Source organism: Phaseolus vulgaris, chromosome 7 (genome assembly GCF_000499845.2).
Source record: "Phaseolus vulgaris cultivar G19833 chromosome 7, P. vulgaris v2.0, whole genome shotgun sequence".
Classification (NCBI taxonomy): Eukaryota; Viridiplantae; Streptophyta; class Magnoliopsida; order Fabales; family Fabaceae; genus Phaseolus; species Phaseolus vulgaris.
Window position 1 is genome coordinate 28600155 of NC_023753.2, and position 26589 is coordinate 28626743.

Sequence of the window (26589 nt, forward strand, 5' to 3'; positions counted from 1 at the left end):
TGCATTTAGTACCTGGAATCACTTCTTGAAAATTAATTTTGTGTTCAATTTTGTGCAGATTTTAAGTGTATCTATACCGAAATTAATTTGGGTTAGCAACTCTTTGAAAAGTGGAACTAAAATATCATAAATAAGTTTTAAATTTTTTATGCTTGTGAAGGAAAGAGAGAAACTGGTTTTTGTGTACTGTTTTAAAAGATTATCCCAATGATTTTTTTTATTGATGATAGAAAAATCATGCTTATCAACTAGAAAACCATTTTTTCCTATTAAATAGGAAATCACTTCCCATATCAAATAAGAAAAAACCAAGGCATAATATTGTTTCATATGGTTTGAAAGATTATAAAAAGTTCTTTTGTTTCTTGATTTTAGCAATTAAACTTGATCAAGTCCAACAACTTGGAAACGGACTTTCTTTTATCAAACTTGTCAAAGTAGTTACATTTGTTTTATTTAAACTATTAATATTAACAAGGACAAATGATCATAAGTACAAGTATAGGGATTTATTTTTATTTTATATACTTATAAATAAGATAAGATCTATAACTAAATTTGTATTTATGTACTTTTGGAATTCAGAATGAGGATGAATGTTTTGACAATTTAATATAGAGAATATATCTATGCTTGCTTTCTTTCCTACATCCTTAGACTTATCAAACGTTGTTTGTAACGTCTTCCTCGATCCAGTTTTTATTGTTATTATTTTTAATTGATTCAATTCCGTAACCTTAAATTCCTAATTCTACTATTAGTTTATTTAGAATCATATCATTTGAGTGATAATATAATTGTGCATCCTGATTTTTGTCCCCTAATCACTGTTTATGGTACTGTTCACGTGATTGTTCATATCATTGTTCACGTTCATGGGATTCATGACATTGTTTATTTTAAAAAAAAAGAAATAAAAAAAGAGAAAAACAAAAAAAGAAGGGAAAACAGAAAAAAAAGGAAACAAAAAAAATAAAGAAAAAAAATAACAATCATCTAGTTTATATTTTTTGTTTGTTAAAAGTTTTAAGTTTTAAGTGTCTTATCTACATATATTTTTTTCTCTATATATTGTAATTGTCTTGCTTGTTTTGTTGGTAGTGAAATTGTTTTTCACTACTTTTTCTTCATCGATGTTAAAAAAATTATTTTAAGTTTGTGATTGCTACCATTAAAAGCGATTCTTGATTATTGATTGATTGATTCTTCTTGTAAGAACTTTAAGTTAGAGAACAAGTGGTAAAAGGTTTTAAAAAAATCTTATTGTGTGAAACACAAGTGTTGAGTATAAACACGTGAGAAAGTGGTGTAAGGCTAGCTTATTGTTATTTTTAATTTGTTTACTTGAGCATGGCAGGAAAAGCCAAATAGTGGACTTTCACAAATACAAATACAAATACAAGCCTTGAAACAACATTTGGAGAGACTAATGAAACAACAAAGTGATGAACTCCGTGAGAGGTTGGATTAAATGGAGCAGACACAACAAGAAAATCATGAAAATAGAGAGGAAGATAGGAGGAGAAAAGAGAATGAAGTAGAACAAAGAGAAATGGAATTTGATGGGATAAGATTAAATATTCCCACATTCAAAGGGAAGAGTGATCCTGAAGCTTACTTGAACTGGGAGATTAAAATAGAACATGTATTTTCTTGTAATGAGTATAGTGAGGAGCAAAAGATGAAGTTGACAACAGTTGAATTTTCATTTTATGCCTTAATTTGGTGGAATAAATACCAAAGGGAGAGAATTAGATATAAGGAACCCATGATGGACTTTTGGACTGAAATGAAAAAGATTATGAAAGAAAGATATATTCCAGCAAACTACCATAGGGAGTTGCAACTCAAACATCAAAGAATGACTCAAGAGAATAGAAGTGTGGAAGAGTACTTTAAAGAGATGGAGGTGACCATGATTAGAGTTGGAATGAATGAAGAAAACGAAACAACCATGACTAGGTTTTTGAATGAATTGAACCATGATATTAGGGATGTTGTGGAGTTGCAAGAGTATGATGACATGGAGGATTTGTTGCACAAGACTAACTAAGTAGAACAACAACTCAAGAGTAAGGGAATCATGAGGAGGAGTTCTAACAATAATAATAATTTCAGTTGGAAGGATAAGGTTATGAAGGATAAAGGAGTTCCCTCAAGTTCAACCACATCTTCAAGTGTGAAGTCACCTAATAAGTATAATAATTCACCACCTAAAAGGAAGACAAGTGAGGTAAATGTTTCAAATGTTTGGAAAGAGGACATTATGCTTTAGAATGTCCATAAAAAAAGAATATGATCATTTTATCAAATGGACAAATAGATAGTGAACCTTCAATTGAAGAAGAGAAGGAAGAGATACATGTGGAGTTGGATGCATTGGAGGGTGATTTGTTGATGATTTGAAGTCTTATGGGAAGCAAAATGCAAACTTTGGACCAAACCCAAAGGGAAAATACTAGATGTTTTATTCAAGAAAAAATATGTTCACTCATAGTTAATGGAAGAGGTTACACCGATGTAGCTAGCTTAAGACTAGTTACCAAATTGAATTTGAAGACAAAACCCACCCAAGATCATTCTAACATAATTATTTTGGTTACACTTTGGTTGTTGATCATTCTAACATAATTATTTTTCTTTAGTGTTGATTCTCCTTTGCAGTAGATCAAGGATGTGTTTTCAAATGAAATTCCTAAAGGATTCCCACAGGGAAATTGAACACCACATTGACCTTCTTCCGGGAGCTTATTTGCCTAATAAGTCATCTTATAGAAACAACCCTCAAGAAACAAACCTAAAGAAACAAAGGAGTTCCAAACTCAAGTTGAAGGATTGATAAACAAATTATGGGTTCTCATGGTCTCCCAATGCACCATAAGTATGATACAGTTGAGAGAGTGGGTGCCATAAAGATTAAAAACTAATTAATTATTTGAATATAGGCATGTAACATATCAAACAAATAATTTAACACATTATCTAATATTGCGGCGCCCTTTGAAGCTATTTTGGGAACAATGATGTTTGAATTTGCACTAATTGTCACAAGAATGAGAATCAAAGATCAAAGTAATTTTAAGATATGCCACTTAGAATACATTTTCAAATAAGTTACTCTAAAATATATTTATAGAATGTCCATTCGGAAAACATAAAAAATACCTCTTGTGGTGGAATTGGTGGTTAAGGGGTTGAGTTTCATTTAAAAAAAAAAGAGCTGAAGAAGTCAGATTGATAGTGAGAGCATGGGACTAGGGGATTTTAGTCTTTCACTTGAATACAAGGGAGTGCAGGTAGAAAATTTGGTTATAAGAAGTAATTACTGTCATTGTTATTGAAATTTCATAAAGCCCAAGAAGGCTCAAAGTCTAAAGTTTGAAGCCACATTTTTCCTACACCCAACTTTTTTCAACATGCACCCTATATATTTTAAATTTGAAAAAATGCCCTTCATTCCGCAATGAAAATCTGAAATTAAAAAATAAATTTCGAAAAAATAAATTTATAATAAACTATTGTGTTTCAGAAAATGAAATTTCAGAATAAAACTCCGAAAATCAAAATTTTATTTTAGAAAATAAATTTCAAAAAATAAATCTATAAACATATTCTTAAGAAATTAAAATTCAGAAAATTTTTCTGAAAATTCAAATCTAAAAAATTATTTCAAAACGTATTTTTATCTGAACTTTTATTTAAGAATATTCTTATCATTTCATATAAAATGGGTGCAGAAAGTAATTTCAAGTTTGAAATTGGGAGAAGGGCCCGTGGGATGGAGTATATTGGAAATGGTGTAGTCACGTGCAGGGAAATATACCAAAAACAAAATGAATGATCACAAAACATATCTCATCTTTATCAATTTTCTATAGTCAGCACGGAGCGCACGTTAGCCCACTTCACCCATTCCAGAAGCCCATCCTCCGTGTCTTGCTTCCACCTAACCAACTCATATCTCTGAAAAAAACTCTACTTGCGTCCCCAAAATCCCTTCTACCTCTCTCTCAATTAGGGTTTGCGTTTTCACACTCTCTCCCACACCGTCCCTCTCCCTCTGCTTCCCCCCGATCCCTTGCGTTTCAATGCCTGCCAAATCCGTCAGTAAACACCAAACACTGCCCAACCGCTGCATTATCGACCGAATTCGGCGCTCGATTAACTTCATATCACTTCTTCCCCTCATTTAACTGTACCCTTCCTCCCATGGCGCCTAGCCGCAGAAAGGGCGTCAGTAAGGCGGCGGCGGCGGCGGCCGCCTGCCGCCAGTGGAAAGTGGGCGATCTTGTGCTTGCCAAAGTCAAGGGCTTCCCTGCATGGCCTGCAACGGTTAGTTCCTCTTTTTACTTTATGAATTGAAGTGGAAGTTTGTGTTTTCCTTTTAACTGTGCTGTTTAAAATTTGTTTTTGAGGTTGCATCGGGGTTTGCATGTTGAGTAGGGTTAGAGTTTTGGTTTATTGTGACAATTTCCGCGATGATTGTGGATCCATGATTGAATTCCATGTATTTTTATGTTTTTCTTAGATTATGGTTATGGAAGATGGATATTCCCGGCTTCTTCACCTCAAAGAAACTTTCTTTGTCATATATGTGTATTATACGCGTTCTGGTTTGCTTAGTTGAATATGTTGTGCATAACTGGAATGTGCTCAGCAGGTTTTCAGATTTTAATTGTGAATTCTGAAGTTTTTATTGCTTCTGACGGAGAAGGCGACTTTTGATTTCTTCGGTAACAAGGGGGAGAAGATGGAAAATAGTAAACATAGGCTGAAACCATCTGGATCTTTGACTTTCCTGTTTCTCCTCCTCGCTGAAAGGAATAAATTTTGAATAATTACTGCTTTTATTGCATTGGGTTTGGTATGCTTATAAATAAGATGATTTTTAGGCCATTTTCATCTTGTTTTTACTTTTTTTCATTAGGCATGTTTATATAGAATCCGAGTGTTGACACCGTACCTGAGAACCAAAAGTCTCCTGTCTGTAAACCCAGTTTCCCAACAATGTGAGGATAACAGAGGGATTTTGATGCCCCCCGTTTAGTTGTTGGGAGAACTTGGCTGAGGAAGAGATCCTTACAATGTAGAAGTGAAGGATTTAAAGTGAGATTGTAAGGCAATAGTGTGAGAGAGATGTAACCAAGAGTGTGAGGGAGGTTAGCGTGCGAGATTTGGAAATGTTATCCACCTGTTAGGCTTAGTGTAAGTTTTACACTTCATTAAATTTAGAAAAGAAGTTACTTCTGTAACATTTCTTTTATTTTTTTCACTCTAATTGAACTTGCTTTTTACATATTGAAATTTATTCTCTTGAATTTCACCCCTACCCAGTGTTACTGATATCGGATAACCAAAAATATCGGAGACCCAAAATCTTTTTTAAAAATATATTGGAAGCCATGATGGGTTATGCCGGAAGCATTGCGGATAAAAATAATATAAAATAAATCCATCTAGACAATAAAAGAAATACAACATATAGATATAAATAATTTAAAAAATCCAAAAATATAACTGTAATTAAAAATTATCGAAAGACAATAACTAATTAATAATATATCATGTCTAAGAAATTCAAATAACAATAAAATCAAATTAAAACACCCCAAATTTCAAGTTCAAAACTTAAAATACAAAAAAATAAAATAACGATGGAGCTGCTGGTTCAATGTCGGTAGGGTAGACTTGCAGTCTGCTGTAGCAGCTCCAACAGTAGCAATGCGACATCAATGGAAGCAGTGGTGAGACTGCACAATAATAAAGGTGACCGTTGGTTCAATGTGGCTAGGGTGGCCCAGGTGAATATTCTGTTGTAATTTTGGCCAGGTTTTATGGCCCAACCCATCCTTCTAAAAGAAAAAAACACTTGGGCCGACTCTGTTGGAAAAGTAAGAAGTAAAGAAAGAATATCAGGGTTTTCTCTATCTTGGGTCGGGTTGGATCATGCGGACCTGAGCTTCTTCCCCTTTGTTTTGCACGATCACCGCTCCTAGTCCTTTGTTTCGCACTACTGCTGCCGCTAGACCTTTGTTTTGCACAACCACCACCAGTACTTTGTTTTGCACGGCTGCTGCTGCTACTCCTCCTTTTCGCTAAGTGCTGCACTACTCATTCGTGTCTCACAGGCACCCTGCTGCCATTCTGCAACTTCTGCATGTAGGTTTTGCGATGCTATTGCGTGACACCCAAAGAGGCTGTGATGGGTTGCCATGGATTTTTTTTTCACACTGTCCCTACCCAAACCCCTTTACACTCTGACCAAACTCACCTTTAATCATGGTGGAAAAAAAGGGGCCTTAGGTTATCAAACTTATTTCTTTATTTTTGTTCTCCTTCTTTTTTTGTAGTAGCTATTTCATTTAACTTGTGCAGTTCTTTGCTGGTGGCAGGTAAGTGAGCCGGAGAAGTGGGGTTACTCTACTGATTGGAAGAAGGTGCTTGTTTACTTCTTTGGAACCCAACAAATGTAAGTATTCAAACTAATGTTTCATTTGATTGCTTGAATGACAACAGTATGTCTAGCATAGCTTAACTTTTGGAATCATATATACTTTGTTCAAATTCCATAATCAAGGTAATTGTGAAGCGTAGAGCTTGTTTGGTAATGTGAATAGGATAGGATGGAAAAAGTAAGATGACGAATAATATTGTATGTTTTTGTGCCCGCCAAGTAGTCTGATAGATAATAATATAAATTGTATGCAACTGACGAAGTTATTCTTATGAAAAGTGGTGTTTGTGATTGGGATTGTGATAATGGAGGTGGTGATAGTAGTGGGTCACTGGTTACAATGGCATTGTTGCTGTAATGGTGGTAGAGGGGAGTAGTGCCAACAGTGGTGATGGTGCAGCAGCGTCCACGATTATAGTAGTGGTGGAATGGAATAAAAAAGTTCATAAGTGTGAGGGAAGGGGGTTTCTTTCTCCTATCCTATTTGTTCTTAACCCATCTCCGGTTGGCTCAACTTTTGAACTGATTAACAGGATGTGAGAATCAAACAGGATAAACTTATTCTATCCGTTAGAAAAGCAATATTTATGTATTGCCAGCATAGTCTTTTATAGGTTACAGAAAAATATGTTTTGTTATTGTATTATCAAAAGCCTGTGTAAGAGCAGGTTCTCCTTGTTTGAACTTGTCCCCTCTTCATAAATTGTACTCCTTTTTTATATATAAATGTGTTCAGTTGCTGAGTGCAGTTTAACACTTTAGCATTTTATCTTAAGTCATTCTATTTTCTTAACTGTATCCTATCAGCTCACCACATAGTTGATTAAAATTTACTATAGTTTATCCCATCCTATCACATTTCTTGTAACCACTAATTTGTTTTCAGATGTAAGATATCCACAATATCATGATAAGTTATGGATATCATGCTAAGTAGTAAGGTTCAATTATGGTTGTCTTGTCGGTATCTCAATGAGTGATATTTTCTAATTATTATTAGTGAATAATTTCCCTTCTTTTTTACCAACATTGTTCCCCAGAACTAGGCAGGCCTTATATGTTATTTTTATTATTTCTTTTATGTTTATCATTAATTTCTCTTGTATCTGCTATTGGATTATTTGAGAGTGCATTGCCTATTTCAATATTGTTTTAGGAAGGTGCAGGCAAATGATTTAAAGTCATCAAATGCCACTTATGAGGATAATGCTGTTGAGATGTTTAGTTTTAGCTTGCTTGATGTTATATGGCATCTGTATATTTTGGTCAAAACCCTACTTTAGAATATTATTAACTGTGATAAATATTTTCTGTAATTGAAGTTAATAATAGTAGTATTTATCAACTACAATGTGTGTTGGTTATGAGAATCAGCGTGGAGTTGCAACTTACTACGACATGGTATTTAAATACATTGTGATTTATTAATCTCCCTTAACCTTATTTCTTGTTGGTGTATCCATACATATTAAAGGGATAAAATATGATGGTAAAGGAAGTTTCGATCTTAGTTATTCTTCACACTCTTAGGTGTGTATTCTGTTATTTTCTTTTAAGATTCACTGTCCCTCAAGCCCAGCCAGAATTTGATATGCAAGATTAAGATAGTTTCATTCTCTGTTTCCTCTAGTTATTTGAATGACGAGCATGTCACGAGTCTTCAGTAATTTAAATTTTAAGTATCAGTTGGGTGTGATACAAATTCATTAAGTTTGTATAGGATATTTTATCTTTGATGCAACTTTGCCTTCCGGTATACACCTAAGTCACAGTAGCATGTTTTGGGTGGGTGCACTGTGCTGCACTGCTTTCTGCCATTACCTGCCTTGGTCTAACCCATTGTCATCTGGTAATATAACGTGTACTATGCCTAAATAGTTGAGGTTCGTATGATTAAATCACAATAATAGTTTATGGGTTTAACTTATGATAATTTTTTGGGACTGCATATGTTTTCCATACCAAATCTGATGTGATTTAGCAACAGTTGTAGATCAAGCCAACTAGTGGCACCATAACTGGGTGGCGAATATTGTGCTGTGGCCATATGCTAGTCAGTGACGCTCTAGGACTTGAAGTTTGCTAAGGTCAAGAATAGTTTTTTTTTTTTTTTTTTTTTCAATTTTTATAAATGTTGATGACCCAAGTGATCATGCAAAAGTTTAGGACATGGGGAGATAATAAAACATGGAAGAGTTGATGCCAAAATAGTTGTTAGATTCATGTCGCTTTATTGGATGATGTCCCATGTTCGAACAAGTTAACCCATTGAAATATGTTAAAAGAGTTTTACAGATTTAAATCAAAGATTATTGTTTTATTCAAGCTGTGACTTTTGAGTATTCTATTTTATTTTTGGGCATCGGGTATTTTGTACTGCAAATATGTTGTATGTTTTAATTATTTACCCTGTATATTGCATCTTTGGTATAGTGACTGCTGCAATATGTTATACCACTGTGGTAGGTTTCTCCTAGCTATCTGATTTGATTACATAAGGTCTAGCATTTTGAATCCGACATTCACGATTCCTGTGCTAAAGACCTCGGCCTTTGGCAATTGATAGCATGATTTCTGAAGAAGATTGGAAAGGAAATTATTTGAAGTTTAATTGAAGAAAGGTCCCTTTTACTTTTTGAATGATAATAGTGGTGTTTCAGAATCATAGTTTTGAAAACACACTAGTTGTCTAAACCCTAAACCAGGAACCTCTCTCCATGTATTGGCTGTGTGATTGATGGTATCTGTTAGTTTAGGTGTCTGGTAGTGATGGAGTTCATTAGGTTAGTTGGGTAGATTGATATTATAAAAGAAATAAAGCATATTGCCTATAAATAAAGAAGAGAGGGGACAAATTCATCTTGTCGTTTGAGAATACTCTTGGAGAATGGGGAGAAACTGCTACCACATGGGCACAAAGATAGGCAAACCGGTGAAAGATAGGCAAACCAGATTTTAATTACATAAACCTTTCAACCTGGACTGTCTAAAAGTTGTGAACAATCTTATCTTTTTCTGTAATCATGGCTGTCTTGTAAAATGGCCTATTTAAGCATCTCTCTCTTCTTATAAATGAAGCAACAGTTTCTTTTTCATTTTAACTCTATTTTTTTCTTTTAATCTAATGACTCTAAAATGTATCACACCTTTAACTGTTGGATTAAAAGAAAATGTTGGGTTAGGATAAATAATGACTCTTAGAATTACTTTTGGAGTAATTTACACACACACACACACACACACACATATATATATATAAATATATACATGTCCTCACCATTTTGCAGTGACAGTTCCAAACATGACACTTTTTTGAAAATGAATTATTGAAAAAGGTAATTGTGACTTTTCTGCATTAATTTTGAAGAAAATATAAATACTAGTTTTTGTGACTGGTGATTTTATTGGTTAGAAATGTTTTAGGTATTGAATCCCATGCCAAGAGTATGAACATTTTCATGACCCCTGATGTTTTGGTATCTGTATTCTATCACGTGGTTTTTGTTAGATGTTTTGTTCTGACTCCATTGTTGGCCAAGGATTTAGTTCCTCTTAAGTGAGAAAGTAAAGATGCATCCAGGCTTGATTCAAATAGAAACGCTCTAAACTTAACCTACTTTGGAGTTGGAATCTCTATGTAAGGCTTATTTATTGCATTGTGTTGCAATGTGGAATGTTGGGTAGTTTGACTACTTTTGATATCAAACATTCTATAATGGGGATTCCCCATTTGGTGTACACAAATTGTTTTCCTATTTCATCCTTAGTAATAGTTTAAAGTCACAATACAATTCATAATGAATGACACCTACGTAAAAAGATGAAAATAAATAAATAAATAATACATGGTGGAGTAAATAAATAGAAAACAGAAATAAACTACCGAACTATACATGTTTTTTGTAGAATTAAGCTGTAAGTGTTTAAAATGTTTGATTCTATATAATCAAACTTTTTTCTTATAATTCTGGTCAATGTATAATAAATAATATATTTAGTTATCTTATTTTCATATAAATAAATAAAATGCATCAAAATTATAATACATATATATTTTATTTACAAAAATGATAAGACAGTGTAATAGAAAATGTGGACAAAGGCATGACAATACATGTGTTTTTGCTAGTAATTATAATTATTATGGGTAAATATGTTTTATGGTCTTACATTGAAGCTTTTGTGCTCCCTATCATTTAGTTTGTTCCCTTGCACATTACATCTTATTTCCATTTAGTTTTGAAATGATGTTTTTTTGTAGAGCATTCTGCAATCCTTCTGATGTGGAAGCATTTACTGAGGAGAAAAAACAGTCTCTTCTTGGCAAACGTCATGGAAAGGGTGCTGACTTTGGTCGTGCTGTTCAGGAGATAATTGATAGTTTTGAGAAATCAAAAAAGGATTCTCAGCTTGATGAAACTGGCCTTGTTGGTGATGTTGATAATGCAGATGTGTCAAATCTTGTTAACTCATCTGCCACGGATCGGACAGATACCCTCGAGTTGATTCACACATTACCAATGAATTTTTCAGATTCTATTAAACATGAAGAGGTAGTATGTGCAGCTGTGGATGAGTCAGCTGCTGTATTTAAAGATGAATCTGATAATAAGGAGGCAATGTTGGGGGAGCCTACTGACAAGGTTGCTGCAGTAAAATCTCCTAAGCCAGTTACTTATTCTTCTCGAAAAAGGTCTGTGGCTGACTTGTGCATGCAGGGTTGTGTAACACAGAGACATACCTCAGTACGAAGGTCAAGAAATCCATCACGTGCCCAAAACTTTGTGTTCCCTTATAATGACAGTGCAAAGGGTTCTGGTGACCCATCAACTACTGCAGCCCAGAGTGCATGTACGCGAAGGAGTAAACGTGTTAGGAAATCACCAGATCTTTCTGGCTGTGATGATTTTGAGTCATCTGCTTTTGTGTCAAATGGTAGCATGGAGGACAACAGTTCTGAAATTATAACAACTGATTCTGATACATTTAGCTTGAATGAGGGAAGTACAATAGATTCAAATTTTAAACTTGAACTCTCGGAAGCTATTGAATGTCCAGAAGTTGAGTTGAATAAAGGGCTTGATCTCAAAATAAAACCTGTATTCAATAAGAAAAAAAGAAAACCCAATAGAAAAAGGGCAACTAATGATGCTTCTAAGCCAACCAGTAGGATAGAGGAGGAGGCTCGTTTGCAGAATGCCAGTCAAAGTTCACAGAATATTTGTGCAAATTCAAAAGAAAGATGCTTTGAACAAGATGGGGATGAGCACTTACCCCTTGTGAAACGAGCAAGAGTCAGGATGGGTAAATCATCCGTGGAAGCAGAACTTCATAGCATTCTCCAATCTCAAGAAAATAACTGTAAGGAAGATACTAACTCAGCGCATCAGATAATCACATCCTCAAATTTTGAGAATAGTAGCCCTGCTGATGGAGATTCATCTGTACTGAATGGAGCTTTGGATAATGTTTCTCCAAAAGTTTTAGTTCCATGTTCCAATATTCAGATATGTAATACTAAGAAAGATCAAACCTTCAGCTCTGTGGATGGTGAAGCTGCTTTACCTCCATCTAAACGCCTACATCGAGCCTTAGAAGCCATGTCTGCTAATGCTGCTGAACATGGCCAAGCTCATATGGAAGCTTCATCTTCCACCATAATGACAGCAAGTGGTATGTGCTGTATATCTGCTGTGAGAAGATGTCCGAGTATTGCCATTAATCAAGAATGTAATGATTTTGGGCTGCAAAAGTTGGATACTTTCAACTCTGATTCGTCTTATATTAATGTGAATTCAACCAGTTCAAATCCAATGGTTTTTTCTGAGAATAAATCACCTATTCAAGTGGGTAAGCAACAGCATGAAACTGGCAAGGATGTTCTCCCAGGTGTCACCGCTCAAGTTGTTGAAGAGCTTAGTGATCATATGGTTTGTCTAAAAGCTGATTTAAAAATTCAGTCAAATGGAGAAAATTCTCCTATTGTTGATTCAAAATGTTGTGATGAAGGAAGCATTCAAGATTCACCTGATCCATCATTACCGCCAAACAATGAAGACGACGTTAGAACTTCAAGTCATTCAAATTCAGCATCGGATGCATCAGAGAAAAATGGAATAAGCCTTGATCATGCGATGGGTGTGGATGAAAATGATGTTTTTTTACCTCATAATGTTGATATGCCTCGGAATGAGGTTGCGGTACATGAGGATACTGAGTGCTTGAAGCCAGCAGTTGATGATATTGGCAGAGCAAATGATATGTAAGCTTTAGTTATGGCATGTTATATTTCTTAGCCTTTTAACTCTCCTATTCAAATCCTAAAAAGTAAAGGAAAACAAAATTAAGAAAAACATTTTTATTGTTATAAGCTTATTTTTCTGTTATAACATCTTGTTTTAGAGTTTGCTAATTTGGTTGGATGAACCACTTTTCTCATTTAGATCATTCATCATGCAAGTGTTTTTTTTCTACCGCAAACTAATTGTGGGGTTCAGTTTGGTGGAGTTCTTCAGGGTAAATTGATGTTCTTAATTCATGTTTTAATGATGGTGAATATGAAAGAGATCAATTGTCAAACAAAAGTTGTTTTCGTTTTATTTCTTTCAATTTAAGAATGTTTCTGTCTGTTCTTTAATTTCAGGCATGAGGTTGTGAAAGAGGTAAAATGTAAAGGTCCAGAGGAGGATATGAATTCCGTCTCAACATCTGATGACTGTCTGGGTGAAAAGGGTATTTCAGACATTCGGTCAAGTCCATCCTTGACAGATGGAGGAGATTGCATTCCACAAGGATCTCCTCCAACTACTTCTGTTTGCAATGTTTCTACATCAGACAGTAGTAATATTCTTCACAATGGAAGTTGTAGCCCTGATGTACATTTACACCAGAAGCAAACTTTATCTGGTCCTCTGGATGGATCTAAAGATGGCTATGTTGCAACTCAACAGTCAAGATGTATAGGGAAGTCAACTGAAGCAGGACGAGCTGCTTTGTTGTACTTTGAAGCCATGCTTGGGACCTTGACAAGGACAAAGGAAAGTATTGGTCGAGCAACACGAATAGCTATTGACTGTGCAAAGTTTGGTATTGCAGATAAGGTAATATGATTCTTTAAAATTAAGAAATCCCCCCTATCTTCGATTATGAAATGTTAGTTGTGAATATGATAATAACCTGGGAAGAATCACACCAGAAAGGTGGTGTTATTGTGGTGGGAAGGTTGAAAGCCTTGTAAACCTCACTAGAATCCCATACTTCCAATGACTCAAAGCCTTGCAATTGGATCTTAATAGTGTCTTTCGGTACCTCCCCTAAATTTTATTACTATTAGCAGGAGAGGGTAAAATTTATGCATATCCAATTACACATTTGCAATTTTTTAGTTGAAACTTTTTTTCTTAAATATTTATGAATTGCAGTTTAATTTCATTACATATGTAGTTTTTTTTATTTTGTAACAAGCTATGGTGACACCTCTTTAAATATCAGGTTTAATTAAATTTGTTTGTATGAATCTAACTAATAAGTGTACACATGTATTTAGTATTGTCATTCTTCTGATGAGACTTAAATTCCTTCAATAGACTCTGCAGTTATTTCCTATTTAAAATTGTTGAACTTTAGTTACAAATTGCTTACATATCTATTGTTCAAGGTCATGGAAATTCTTGCTCATTGTCTGGAAATGGAGTCTAGCATGCATCGGAGGGTGGATTTGTTTTTTCTTGTTGACTCTATTGCACAGTTTTCTCGTGGCTTAAAAGGTGACGTGTTTGATGCTTTGCTAATCTTGATTCTAGCAAAGAAAAGAAAGAAAATGTCTGCCAAATAATAATTAATTCTAATATAAAATGTCTGACTTTGCAGGTGATTTTTGTGGAGTATATTCGTCTGCAATCCATGCAGTCCTTCCACGACTATTATCTGCTGCTGCTCCTCCTGGAAATACTGCACAAGAAAACCGGAGACAGTGTCTCAAGGCAAGTAAATTAAGTTTCATGTTTAATGAAGTCAAACAAAATGCTCTTTCCTTACATATCTGTTTTGCATCATCATATTTTGTTAACCTTTGCTTTGAACTTCAATAGGTTTTAAGGCTGTGGTTGGAGAGAAAAATCCTACCAGAGCACATAATTCGCCGTCATATCCGGGAACTGGATTTATATAGCAGTTCAGCTGCAGCTGGTGTCTTTTTGCGGCGATCGATGAGAACAGAGAGGGCAATGGATGACCCGGTTAGAGAAATGGAGGGCATGCTTGATGAATATGGAAGGTTTGAGTTTGCTAGTATTGATTATCATTTATTTTGGATACTGCTGGAACTGTTCACTTATTGTTCATTCGATCTTGTAGCAACTCGACTTTTCAGTTGCCTGGATTCTGCATGCCCCGAATGCTTAAAGATGAAGATGATGATGAATGGAGTGATTCTGATGGTGGGAACTTTGAGGCTGTCACGCCGGAGCATACTTCTGAAGTACATGAAATGACTTCTGCAATTGAAAAACACAGGCATATCTTAGAAGATGTTGATGGTGAACTTGAAATGGAAGATGTAGCTCCCTCAAATGAAGTTGAAATCAATTCAATTTCTGATGTTGGTGGAGAAAACGCCAAGCAGTTTGATAAGAATGTGCCACTGCCCTCTGCTCCTCTATGCTGGGATGTGTCTTCATCTTCCCCGCCACCACCACCACCACCATCGTTCCTTCCCCCACCACCTCCTCCACCCCCACCCCCTGTGCTACACCACATGTCATCTACCTCTGATCCATATAACACAGTAGTTAATTCAAAAGGTTATACTGTCTCACAGGTAAGCTTCACAACTTCTGCATATGATTTGGCCACCAATAAATAACTCATAGCTTACTTTGTCGTTACTAATCGAGCTTGTTTGCAGACTTTGAAAGACAACCCACTTCCCTCTATGGTTCAGCCCATGACCGCCCCTAGTAGGCATAGCCAACCTATCAGTGATGCAGTGCACCATCAAGTCCCTGAATATAGAGACATGCACATGCCAGAATCTACTTGTTCTTTCAACAGTTTTCCTGTACCTCCTCCTCCAGACAATTTTGGACATACTGATGGTGTTGCTATGCGTAATAAGGGGTATTCTATTCGGCCACCTCAACATGTGCCGTCCAATCAGTTTTCTTTTGTTAATGGGGAGCGGCATGAGAAGCATCGAAGGGAGATTCCACCACCCCCTCCTTACTCCAGTAGGCAGCACTTTGTGCAGAACATGGAGAGAGAGAACTTCTATAATAATCATGAGAGAATAAGGCCACCTCCTTATGATTACCATGAGAGATGGAATGTTCCTGCACCTTTTCCCGGTAAGATTAGGATAACTGATGATTCTTGTGATATTTGTCATGTATAGTCATATTTAGTCCTTAATAAATCATGCCATGGTTTGCTGTATTCATATGAAATGAAATCAAGTGTCTTTCTTTGGTAGGTGCTCGATATCAGGAAAAAGGTGTGCCCGCTCCTTATGGTTGTCATCCTTGTGAATCAACCAGAATACCAGATCATGGGTGGAGATTTCCTCCTCGCTCTATGAATCAGAGAAACTCCATGCCCTTTAGACCACCCTTTGAAGATGCAATTCCAGTTTCAAACAGAGGTGCTTTCCCTTTTTACCAAACATTTTTACTTTTGTAGTTACAAATTTTTTATTTCATAATGTCTTTTGCTCCTATTGAATTCTGGGATAGAAAATAGTAAACGCTTAGTATTTATGTTTCAGGTCCGAGCTTTTGGCAGCCTAGGTGATTAGAAAATATCTAGAAACCATGGCTGGTATATTTCTATTTATCATCTGTACCGTAGTGCTTGTCCTTCAACCATTAGTATTCTTGTGGGTACTCATGTTTCCCTTGTTGATTGCTAGGTATCAGGCCTTGTTCAGGAAAAGGTGATTTACCATTCTGTACATGCATGAATCTTGGAGGGGGTTCGGCGGAATCTGCACAGGACGTGTGTCTGCTAGGTTTTGTACATATGTATTTTAGCCTCTTCTGCAGAATGCAGGGCAGGATGAGTAAAATTGTAGAGTTGTTGGAGAGGGGTAGCCTATTTAGGTTTCTCATGTGTCAAATTTTTTGCTCCAAATTTTATAACTTATTTTATGGGGAAGCCCTTACAGAAGTTAGATCAATATATATATAACATATACACACAAATTTCAGGGATGTTTCTTGAAATTGTTCTTCTTAGTATATTGAAATTCTTCCCCTGCCATATGTATATGGTCTTATTCTTAGTGGCCGCCAACTTAAAATGGGTTGTTTGGGCCCCCTTTCATAAACGTGCTGTCGTATAGGGACAGTTGGCTTATTCAGCAATAGTGCCACCGTTGAGAATCATCAACTTCTGATTTCTAAATTTCCAATTAAACGTGCAATTTCTCTTTGTTTGGATTACTTTCTATTCTCCACTCCCATTGTTTTTCAAGAAGATACTATCAATTTTTAATTATTTTAAGGTAAATATAAGACATTAAGATATAGTAAATATTTTAATTATAACTAGTGCTGAATTAGTTTGGTGAAAATGAAATGAAAGATCATACTAGGAAAGTAAAACAAACAAAAGAAAATGAAAATACCCTAATAAACGTAAACGTGAGAATGTGAAATCTTTGAGAATGTGTAAATACCCTAATCTATATGATTTTGTTAAAATAAGTGAGCGAGAAGAACGTGTATTTTTTTAAGATTAATAACACGTTTCTAACTTTTATTAGTTGCACTATAATTGAAAAATGAAATATAAAAAGCACAACAGTCACTAGAAGTATTTATTGAATATTTTATTTTTTACTATATTTTTAATTAAATGTTTATATTCTCATTTTATAAAAATATGTGATATTCCTTTAATTTTGTAATTAAGGCTCTGTTTGGATCAGGAAGGGGATGTGTGAGGATTTGAGGGAATAGATGTGTGAGGAAAGTGTGAAGAAAGTGAAGGTGTTTGGATTGGGATATGTTAGAGTGGATGCGTGAAGAAAGTTTATGAGAGTTTGTGAGTAATGTGATGGTTATGAAAGAATTTTAACTTTTTAAAAGGGTGTGAAATGTTACTTTACAGATTAACCCTTGCCTATTAAAAAAATTAATAATAAAATGAGTTGTTTTTATTTAAAAATGAAAAACTTTCACATATTTCGTAGATTTAAAAATTATAATTAAAAAAATATATGTTAAATATAAATATGTATAATATAATAGAAAAAAAATATGTATTCAACAAATTAAATAAAAACAAAACTTCAAGTAATAAAATTAAAAAATAAATCAAATCTTATATAAATAAAGAGATATTATTTTTTTATATTAAAAATCCTCTAAAAATGAAAAATAAAAAAAATACTATAACAACAAAAATATAACATAATTAATAATAAAAAAAAATTTCATAAAAAATTAGAATAAAATAAATTATAATTCATAAACATAATAATTATATATAAAATTATTTTAATATAAATATAAAAAATTAGAATAAAATAAATTATAACTCATATGTTTACGTATTTCTCATTGTGTTGACTGTCATACAATATTAAATATTATTTCATTAAGTATAATATGTAATTAATTATTTGCTGTAAAAATTATTAGTGTTATTATTACTATCATATATTTAAATTTTTTCTTCTACTTAAAAATGTTAATAATCTATTTCTTATAAACAATAATCAAAATAATATATCACAGTTGTTGGAAAATATTCTTCAATATGATTAAATTATATTATAAGTATGTACAAACTTTATATATTTGTAAATTAATTTTGTAAAGTTAAATGGATCCCACATTTCAAGAATATTGAATTGAATGAATATTATAATAAAATAAATTATATTATATAATTAGACGAAAATTTTAAATTTTAGGTTGAATTAGAATTTTTTTTTTTTAAATTTCTAAGAAATATCATAATTAGTATATTAAAACTTATTTTTTGCTATAAAATGACATTAATAATATCCATTCAATTAATTATAAAAAAATATTAAATAAAAATTAATTTTATAAATAACAAATAATTAATTACTATATTGAATTAGAGATTAAAAAAATTATTGATATTTAAAATAGTTTTTATTATTAATAAATAATTTTTAAATTAATATCTAATTAGTTATCAATTACTCTAAAATTTAATGTTGATAGATTAATTACCAATTTAAAAATTATTTATTAATAATTTTTTTTATAAAAGCTTTCATGTTAGACATCCCTATGACTAGGTTTACACCTCGAGTAATAATAATCATATAAAAAGATTATTATTAAAAAAAACAAAAAAAAAATAATACAAAATTATAAGAAACTAGATCAAAATTCATATGTTAACAAAAACGATACATAAGTAGACTATACTTATTCATAAAGAATTCTAAGAACAAACTGGATGGAAACTTATTATACCAATGAAATGATTCTCTATGAATAAATCCTAAATTAGTAAACTTAGCACACGCATTCCTTTCACGAAAAATATGAGTAACCCTAAACCTGATTTTCTCACCGTAATTAAGACAATATTCCATCGATTACGAAGCATCCATGGAGTTTTAGTCCTAGTAGTAAATACAACACAAACCAAGATCGATTCACACAGACATTAGTAAGTCCCATCTTTTGAACTTCCTCCATAGCTAGCCCCATCAATGTTAATTTTAACCCAATCTAGTGAAGGAAACTCCCAACTAACAGAAAAAGACGAAGAACTTTGTCACTATAAGTATTAATACTAAAAAACTTAATCACATTAAATTCCAACATATCATTCTATATTGAAGCTTTAGAAGAATTTTCCACTAAACAAGTTAAATATTTAATTACCGAAATAGCCCTAAAAACCTCAATCTTATCTTGAAATCTAACATAATTCCTCACACGCCATATCATCCAAATTGAAAAAGTTATCACAACAAGCTTAATCAATTTAACCAAAGGACTACCACCACTCTTAATAAAAAAGAAAGAAGATCATCCTTATTAGAGAAATGAGAAATAAGAAAAATCTGTCGAATCCAACTCCAAATATGCAAAGCATTAGAACATTAAAAAAAACAAATGTTGAATAGATTCCTCATGTTTTTCACAAAGCGTACACATAGAACATATATGCAAACCTTTATCCTAAATATGTTGATTTCTAGGAAGTTGTCCATGAAAGAGTACTAGAGTTTTAGAAGGCGGAATAGATGAAAACCAACTGAATCTGACCCATCATGCTAAGATATTACCTTTTCAAGATGCTAGCTTCAATTTGACTTTATCAGCCAAAGGTTGAAGAAATCATGAATAAGCTTCAGACATGAAGTGTCCTGAAGCCACATAGAAAAGAAACGAAAATTGTTAACCTTCCTCAAAAAATTACTAGCAAGAATAGAAAAAATAGAGGAATGATCAGAACAATTTTTAACAAGAACTTGATAAGTACAAGAATCTCATTCATCCAGACACACTCCATTACATAAAGTTCTATCCAGTCTTCTATGAATTCTATGCAATCCTCTCCTTCCATTACACCAAGTATAACAAGATACAGTAAAAGGCATACAAGAAAGATCATTAATATTAATCCAATTAAGGAATTCATTACAAGAAACTTGATTAGGAGCAACCCCCTTTACAGTCATCCGCCGAGAGCATAACATTAAAATCTCCCAGAATACACCAAGGCCCTGTGAAGAACCTAATATCCCTCCACAAAAACCATCTAGCCAAGTATGTATTAACAACATAAACACCTGTAAAGCTAAAACATTTATCATGCAGAAGGCAATTTACAGAAATAAACTGATCATTGACAAAGAAATTTTGGACAAGATTAGGAATCGACAAACACCAAAGCTTAGTAGCTTTACTAACACTAGGAGACGCAGTCACCAAATGCATATTAACAGATTTGAAAAGAACATCGAAAGTATCAGTGTACGATATCATTTACAAATAATTTTTTAGTTAATAATATCTAATTTAATTAATATAATAATTAATTATTTTTTATTTTTAGGTTTAATTATTATTTGTAGTGATTATTTAGGAATAAAATGTGAGATAAATTATTTTGTATTTATATATTAACATTCAAATTATTACTTATCAAAGACTCAAACACATTAAAATACAGTAAAAATATTAGGTATGAAAGTAAAGAAAAAATAATCTACGGAAACATGGCATTTTTCAAAATTTAAGAAGTAAAGAATAAGTACGTGATTATAATAAAAACAATTATCATGAAAATCTGATGATGAGTAAATGACAAGTAAAATGGTTTTACGCTTTTAATACTTGCATTATTTATTTATAAATATATATTACATTTAATAATTATCATAATTAATTATTATAAGTAGAAGTGACCTTCCCAGATATACTTATCAATTTATTAATCTTATATTATATTTAACCGCCCTAACATCAAATATTATATTCATTAAATATAATATATAGCCAAACATTCCACATATTTAAAAAAATTAATTTTACTATTCATAAATTTTTAAATATTTTATTTACTAAAAATAATATATAATAAAATAAAAAATATAGTTAATATTATATTAATTAAATTTAGTGTATATTTTTTTTAAATGTAACAAGGGATGGAAATAATTAATGCGAATATAAAATTAAAATATATTTAGATCATAGTGATAAAGATTTATATAATTTATTTTAAATGTATTGCATTTAAAACGATATTATAATATAAAAAAATCTTAATATGATGTTTTTAATTATAATTAAGAAATAAAATAGTATGTTACTACGCAAAAAGATTTTATTTTAATTCAATACTTTAAATGGTAATATATATGTTTAAATTTTTTACTTCAAAGTTTGTTCATATTATATATATATATATATATATATATATATATATATATATATATATATATACCATGTCACAAAACAATTAAATTATTGGTTCACTGACATCAATAAAATAGTTCATATCACATTTAGCTAACAAACCATCATAAATTAGAACATTTTGATGATAAGATATTTCACATACATCATTTTATCATTTGAAATATATTTTTCTCTTTTAATCTAGGTCATACTTAAATTGTGTATACATCTTTCATGATTTTATCATTTTTCATCTGTGAACAAGTAGATAAGTTGGTGTAATATTCTATCATATGTAGTGCTTTTTTAGCTTTGAATTTTGTAGTGTATATAAAATCCTGTGCAAATCAATAAGAGGAACTATTTTTGAACTGAATCTCATTCTTAGGTCATGCAAACCATGTTATGTTTCCAGGGTGTAAGGTGACCACTCAATACTTTAAAAAACATTGAGGTGCGCAACACCAATTCATTCACATGAAGAACAAATCTTTTGTAATCGTATGAGAAGAAAATACTAGTAAAATATAATATTTGTAAGAGTAGATTTAGAATCAAGAGAAAGGGAAAGAGCTTTCGTGCCAACAAGTTATTGAATCAGATTGCTATAAATGCTTGAACTCTGATTCTGCAAGACATGAACATATAACAGACTTACTTATAGATCAGAAAAGAAAAGAGAAGAAGTGGTACCAAGAGTATTCACATCTTAGAACACAGACAAAATGGGTGCTTCTCAATCAATCTCAGAAAATTCTATTCATGAATTCACTGTCAAGGTACACTTTTTTTCTTACCATGTCTCAGCCAAAACAAAAGTCTAAAATCATGTGTCAAAAAAAGTAAAATGTACAAAATCTTGTAAGTTTTGACCAATACTGAAAAAAAATCAATTTAGAAAGAAGAGGGTTATAGAAGATGTTCACACAAGTTTATTGACTGTGATTGGTACAGGATGCCAGAGGCAAAGATGTGAACCTGAACGCCTACAGGGGCAAAGTTCTTCTTGTGGTTAATGTTGCTTCAAAATGGTTGGTTGGTCTTACTTTTTAGCACAACATTCTTTTGTTTTCTTTCTTAATGAGCAAAAGAAAGCACAAAATAGTTTTTTCTACTCCTTTGGTGGCTAACTGAAGTGATGCACATTTAACAAACAGTGGATTTGCTGATGCCAATTACACCCAGTTAACTCAGCTTTATTCCACATACAAAAGCAGAGGTATGGTATTCATTTTGAAGTTATTCAGATTTTGGTTGGCCTAAAAGGAAAGTGATCACTGTTCTACTGATGTTTAGGTCTTGAGATATTGGCATTTCCTTGCAACCAATTTTTGAAGAAAGAGCCTGGAACTAGCCAAGAGGCACATGACTTTGCATGTACAAGATATAAAGCTGAATATCCCATTTTTGGAAAGGTACTTTGCTTCTTCTTTCTGTGGAACTGACATTACTTGGTATTTGGAGAAACATGAATGAAACATAAGAGATATTTGTTGGTTTTTTATTTTTCTAATCCAAATGCAATTTGATCCAGATATTGTTGAGGATGTTACATTGGCAAAGGATAATTAGAGAGCTTTCTTATTCTAAGAACTTCTTTTGCATGTTCTAAGGCACTTCTTTCTTTTATTTTGCATTTGAAATGGAGCAAACCGACACACACATTGGAAAATGAGCCTAAAATGTTGGGTCTTTGTCGGAAGATTAGATGATATTGTCTGTGAAGTAACTATAGTGAAATATTTTCCTGAATATTAGAGGCTAATTTATTTTAACCTGATGTCAACTGCATTCTAAATCGTGATTAGGTGAAATAAGGTAGAATCAGAATATTTTATTTCCAGTGTACTGTATTCTGGATGTTTTTGTTTTCTTATTTAAAACTGAAGGAAAATAAAAGGTATTATCCTTAAAATTAAATCTTTTGAATAAAATTGTAGAAAAATATATTTTTTAAAAAGTAAAAGTTTGGAAAGATTATATTGAAGAATAAATTTTAGAAAGATAAATATAATAAAAAGTGAAAATTAATTATATTCAGAAATAATTATTTAAAAAATGTTATATATTTAGAAAATGTAAGCATTTACTAATTACTGAAAATTGAAAATGTGAAAATTTAATTTTTTATAAAATTAAATATTTAAAAGTGATTTAGTTTTGTATTAAATTAAAAAAAATGTAATATTAATAAATATTTATTTATAAATAAAATATAGATGTAAATGTAAAACTAAATCCTATGCTAAAAAATATTTCAAACCAAGTTTCAATCTTTTACTTTATAAAATGTTAAGTTTATTTTTAATCATACACGTAATTATTAAAATTATTGTGACAATAACAACAGGAGACGGGAACTACTGTCTTTTATAAAAAAAAAAATCTCGAATAATTTTACGAAAATATTTTAATTATTATATTTATTATTCAGAGATCAATAAAGATTTCCCACTTTTTTAAAAAATTCTTTCTTTCGTCTTTTATCTATAACATTTTTCAAACCAAAATTAAAAAAAATTATTACAAAATTTATAAATGTTAATTTTTACTACTAAATTTTCTTATTAACATATTTTCCCCTCAATATAATTATCTTTCTAAATTTTTATATATATATATAAATTCTATAATATTATTAAAAATAAATTTTAACTGTTTATTTTAAAATAATATTCATTTTAAAATTATCTTCTCTTTACTTTTAAATAAAATAATAAAAAAATCACAATTTAATTCTCCAAAAATCAAATTCCAATTGATATTTCGCTCAAATTTCACTTGATTATGTTCAAAATTTGATTTTTCAAAAATTAAATTTTAAATTATATCAATAAATAATATTATTTAAGTAATTATTTAGTACAATATATTATTAGAGTAAAACAGAAAAAAAAAATCTTATCATGGAAAGCTTTCCAACTATAGTCCTATCTTTCCCTAAAACTAAAGAGAAGGTAAACAAATAGTTGTTATGTTTTGGTGCTGATCACTCTTATGAATTATGTAATTTTTGGTGAAGTTTTATAGAGCTTGCTGCTATGGGTATAGACTACTCTTGACTCACTTAAATTGCATTTGCATAATCCAAATAATGAACAAATTTTGCAAGTCAATAATTTCACTCATGCATGTTGAAACACTTTTTCAAACATATTATTTATCATTAATTAATATTTATTACTTTAGTTATAATTTATATAAATCTTAATAAAAAGTTGTGTATGGAAATATAGTTTATATGAGAAATTGATGTTTTATGATGAGATGTAGGTGCGTGTGAATGGATCAGATAGTACACCAGTGTACAAATACCTGAAAGCAAATAAATCTGGGTTTGTGAGTTCTAGAATCAAATGGAATTTCACTAAGTTTCTAGTTGATGAAGAAGGCCATGTCATTAACCGTTATAGCCCAACCACTCAGCCATTAGCCATTGAAGTAATAACCTTTTTCTTTCTCATACTTTTCCAGAACTTTTAATATTCTTTTCAAATAAATAGTCTTACACAAATGTTTGTTAGTTTTTACTTAATTACTCATAATCATGTTTTTTTTTTGTGTTTTCTTCTTCTTCTTTGACAGAATGACATCAAGAAAGCCTTGCGTTTGGATTGAAAGACCCCTCTTCAATTATTTCAAACTAGTGCTCATGTTCAAGATATCTGATAAAAAAAGGAAAAGAAAGATGATGTGATTGATGTTTATTCTATTGATTATTTAGCTTATATTTATGTTCATGGTTTTACTTCTCATTTCTCATGTTGTATCATTGTATGAAATTTATTTTCAGCCTTTCGATATATATTATTCTGTTAAATTTTATTCCAAGGAAAATATATTCAATTTGTTTTTGGCAAGTACACCTATGTCATTATGTCCAACAAAAACTTAAGGTTAAAAAACAACACCTCATTTCCACTTTATATGGAAATTTAATACCGGTCAAACGTTGACTTAACCTTTATAGTATTTACAATGAATTTTATATTCCCATTTGAAGCTTAGTTATTTTAACTTTTTTTTTTTTTTCAAAACTTTGATTATTTTACAATTTGAAGATGTAAATATATATATTTTTAATTATACTGTTATGAAGTATGGTGGATTAATTAAGTTTAAAGAAGGCATAAATAACTTCGAATACATAAAGTATTTATAATATAATGTTATTTAAATGGAGAAATGGAGTGAAAGGGATGATTGTGAAAATGATTGAATTGTTTATAAGATGTAGGTAGGATTTCCTTGTCATCAATTGTGAGAAACATGTATAACATATACTATTGCAAGTAATGGTCTAAGCATACATGCAATATATCGTTATCTTTATTTCAGATAAATTCCTTCTCCCTCATCTTTATTTTGTTTTATTTCTGTAGTTAGTGTCCTCAATTATTATTATGTTTTTTTTTTCTTGAGTCTTGAGACAATCTTTATTCTTGTATGAAGAGAAGCTTTATTGTAAGAGAGAGATGAGTTTTCAAATTTAAAACTTTATTGTGTTATAGTTTTGAGCAGCAAATGGGGTACACTATCACACTGCACCACAAATATCTTATCCTTTCAGTTTGTTTTACTCATCCTTGTCTTTGGGAAAAGGACAGCAAACCATGTTTACACAAATTCTCTTTCAATTTTTTCAAGTTAAGACTTTTGGCTCTTCCTTTCTAATCTTCCAATAAAAAAACCCCTCCTAATAGTAGATAGGGACATAAGAATGAAATTTCAATAGTTTTTAGGACATTTATGGTAAAATTATACTAATTATTGGCATTCTTAATCTCACTACACTAACTAAATTAACTAAGGACTCGTTTGTCACAGTTTTTCTTATAAAAGAGTGTATTCTTGTTTTGAAAAAACAATTCACCCTTTTAAGCTTAAAATTTATAGTAAAAGTAACTAAGAAGTGTTTGTTGGTAATTTGTTCAAACATCTTGACAACAGTTCATAATTTTGCTTTACACTTCTATCTAGAATGAATCTTCTTATCTTTTTGGCAATGAAAATTTCAAACTTCAGATTTCAATTTGTTGTTGGTCGGGTCCAGTGACAGAGAATTGATAGGCAGACACACGTGTAAGAGTGAATGTACTTGAACCAATGCATAACATTATGGAGGGTGGCCCAATTATGTTGACGCTGTCCACTTCTAGAATAGCGGACATAGCGATGTGGGACTAATCTTTTAAATGTGAGGGTGAGAGCACGATTTGTGAAGATGAAATTCAGCAG

The 26589-nt window shown here is 31.7% G+C and overlaps 2 protein-coding genes across 2 annotated transcripts; both read left to right on the forward strand.

The window, feature by feature from the left end:
- The first annotated feature begins 1471 nt into the window (after positions 1-1471).
- On the forward strand, positions 1472-2053 carry LOC137829364 (uncharacterized). The gene has a single exon (XM_068636170.1). It carries the CDS (start codon positions 1472-1474, stop codon positions 2051-2053), a length of 582 nt encoding a protein of 193 aa, XP_068492271.1.
- A 1766-nt stretch (positions 2054-3819) lies between these two features.
- On the forward strand, positions 3820-25211 carry LOC137829365 (protein HUA2-LIKE 2-like). Its single transcript, XM_068636171.1, has 17 exons — positions 3820-4332; positions 6393-6469; positions 10716-12716; positions 13098-13554; positions 14112-14220; positions 14324-14436; positions 14545-14729; positions 14810-15272; positions 15360-15798; positions 15924-16091; positions 16359-16444; positions 22065-22130; positions 22306-22382; positions 22509-22570; positions 22648-22766; positions 24625-24792; positions 24937-25211. Exons 1-17 carry the CDS (start codon positions 3838-3840, stop codon positions 24967-24969), a joined length of 5118 nt encoding a protein of 1705 aa, XP_068492272.1. The 5' UTR covers positions 3820-3837; the 3' UTR covers positions 24970-25211.
- Positions 25212-26589: the final 1378 nt, after the last annotated feature.

Excerpts from the sequence above, each read along its gene's own strand:
- LOC137829364 (XM_068636170.1), top strand. The coding sequence starts at position 1,472 with ATGGAGCAGACACAACAAGAAAATCATGAAAATAGAGAGGAAGATAGG.
- LOC137829365 (XM_068636171.1), top strand. The coding sequence starts at position 3,838 with ATGATCACAAAACATATCTCATCTTTATCAATTTTCTATAGTCAGCAC. Across the intron at positions 14,730-14,809 it reads ATGCTTGATGAATATGGAAG|CAACTCGACTTTTCAGTTGC; the intron begins GTTTGAGTTTGC and ends TCGATCTTGTAG. Across the intron at positions 22,571-22,647 it reads TTCCACATACAAAAGCAGAG|GTCTTGAGATATTGGCATTT; the intron begins GTATGGTATTCA and ends ACTGATGTTTAG.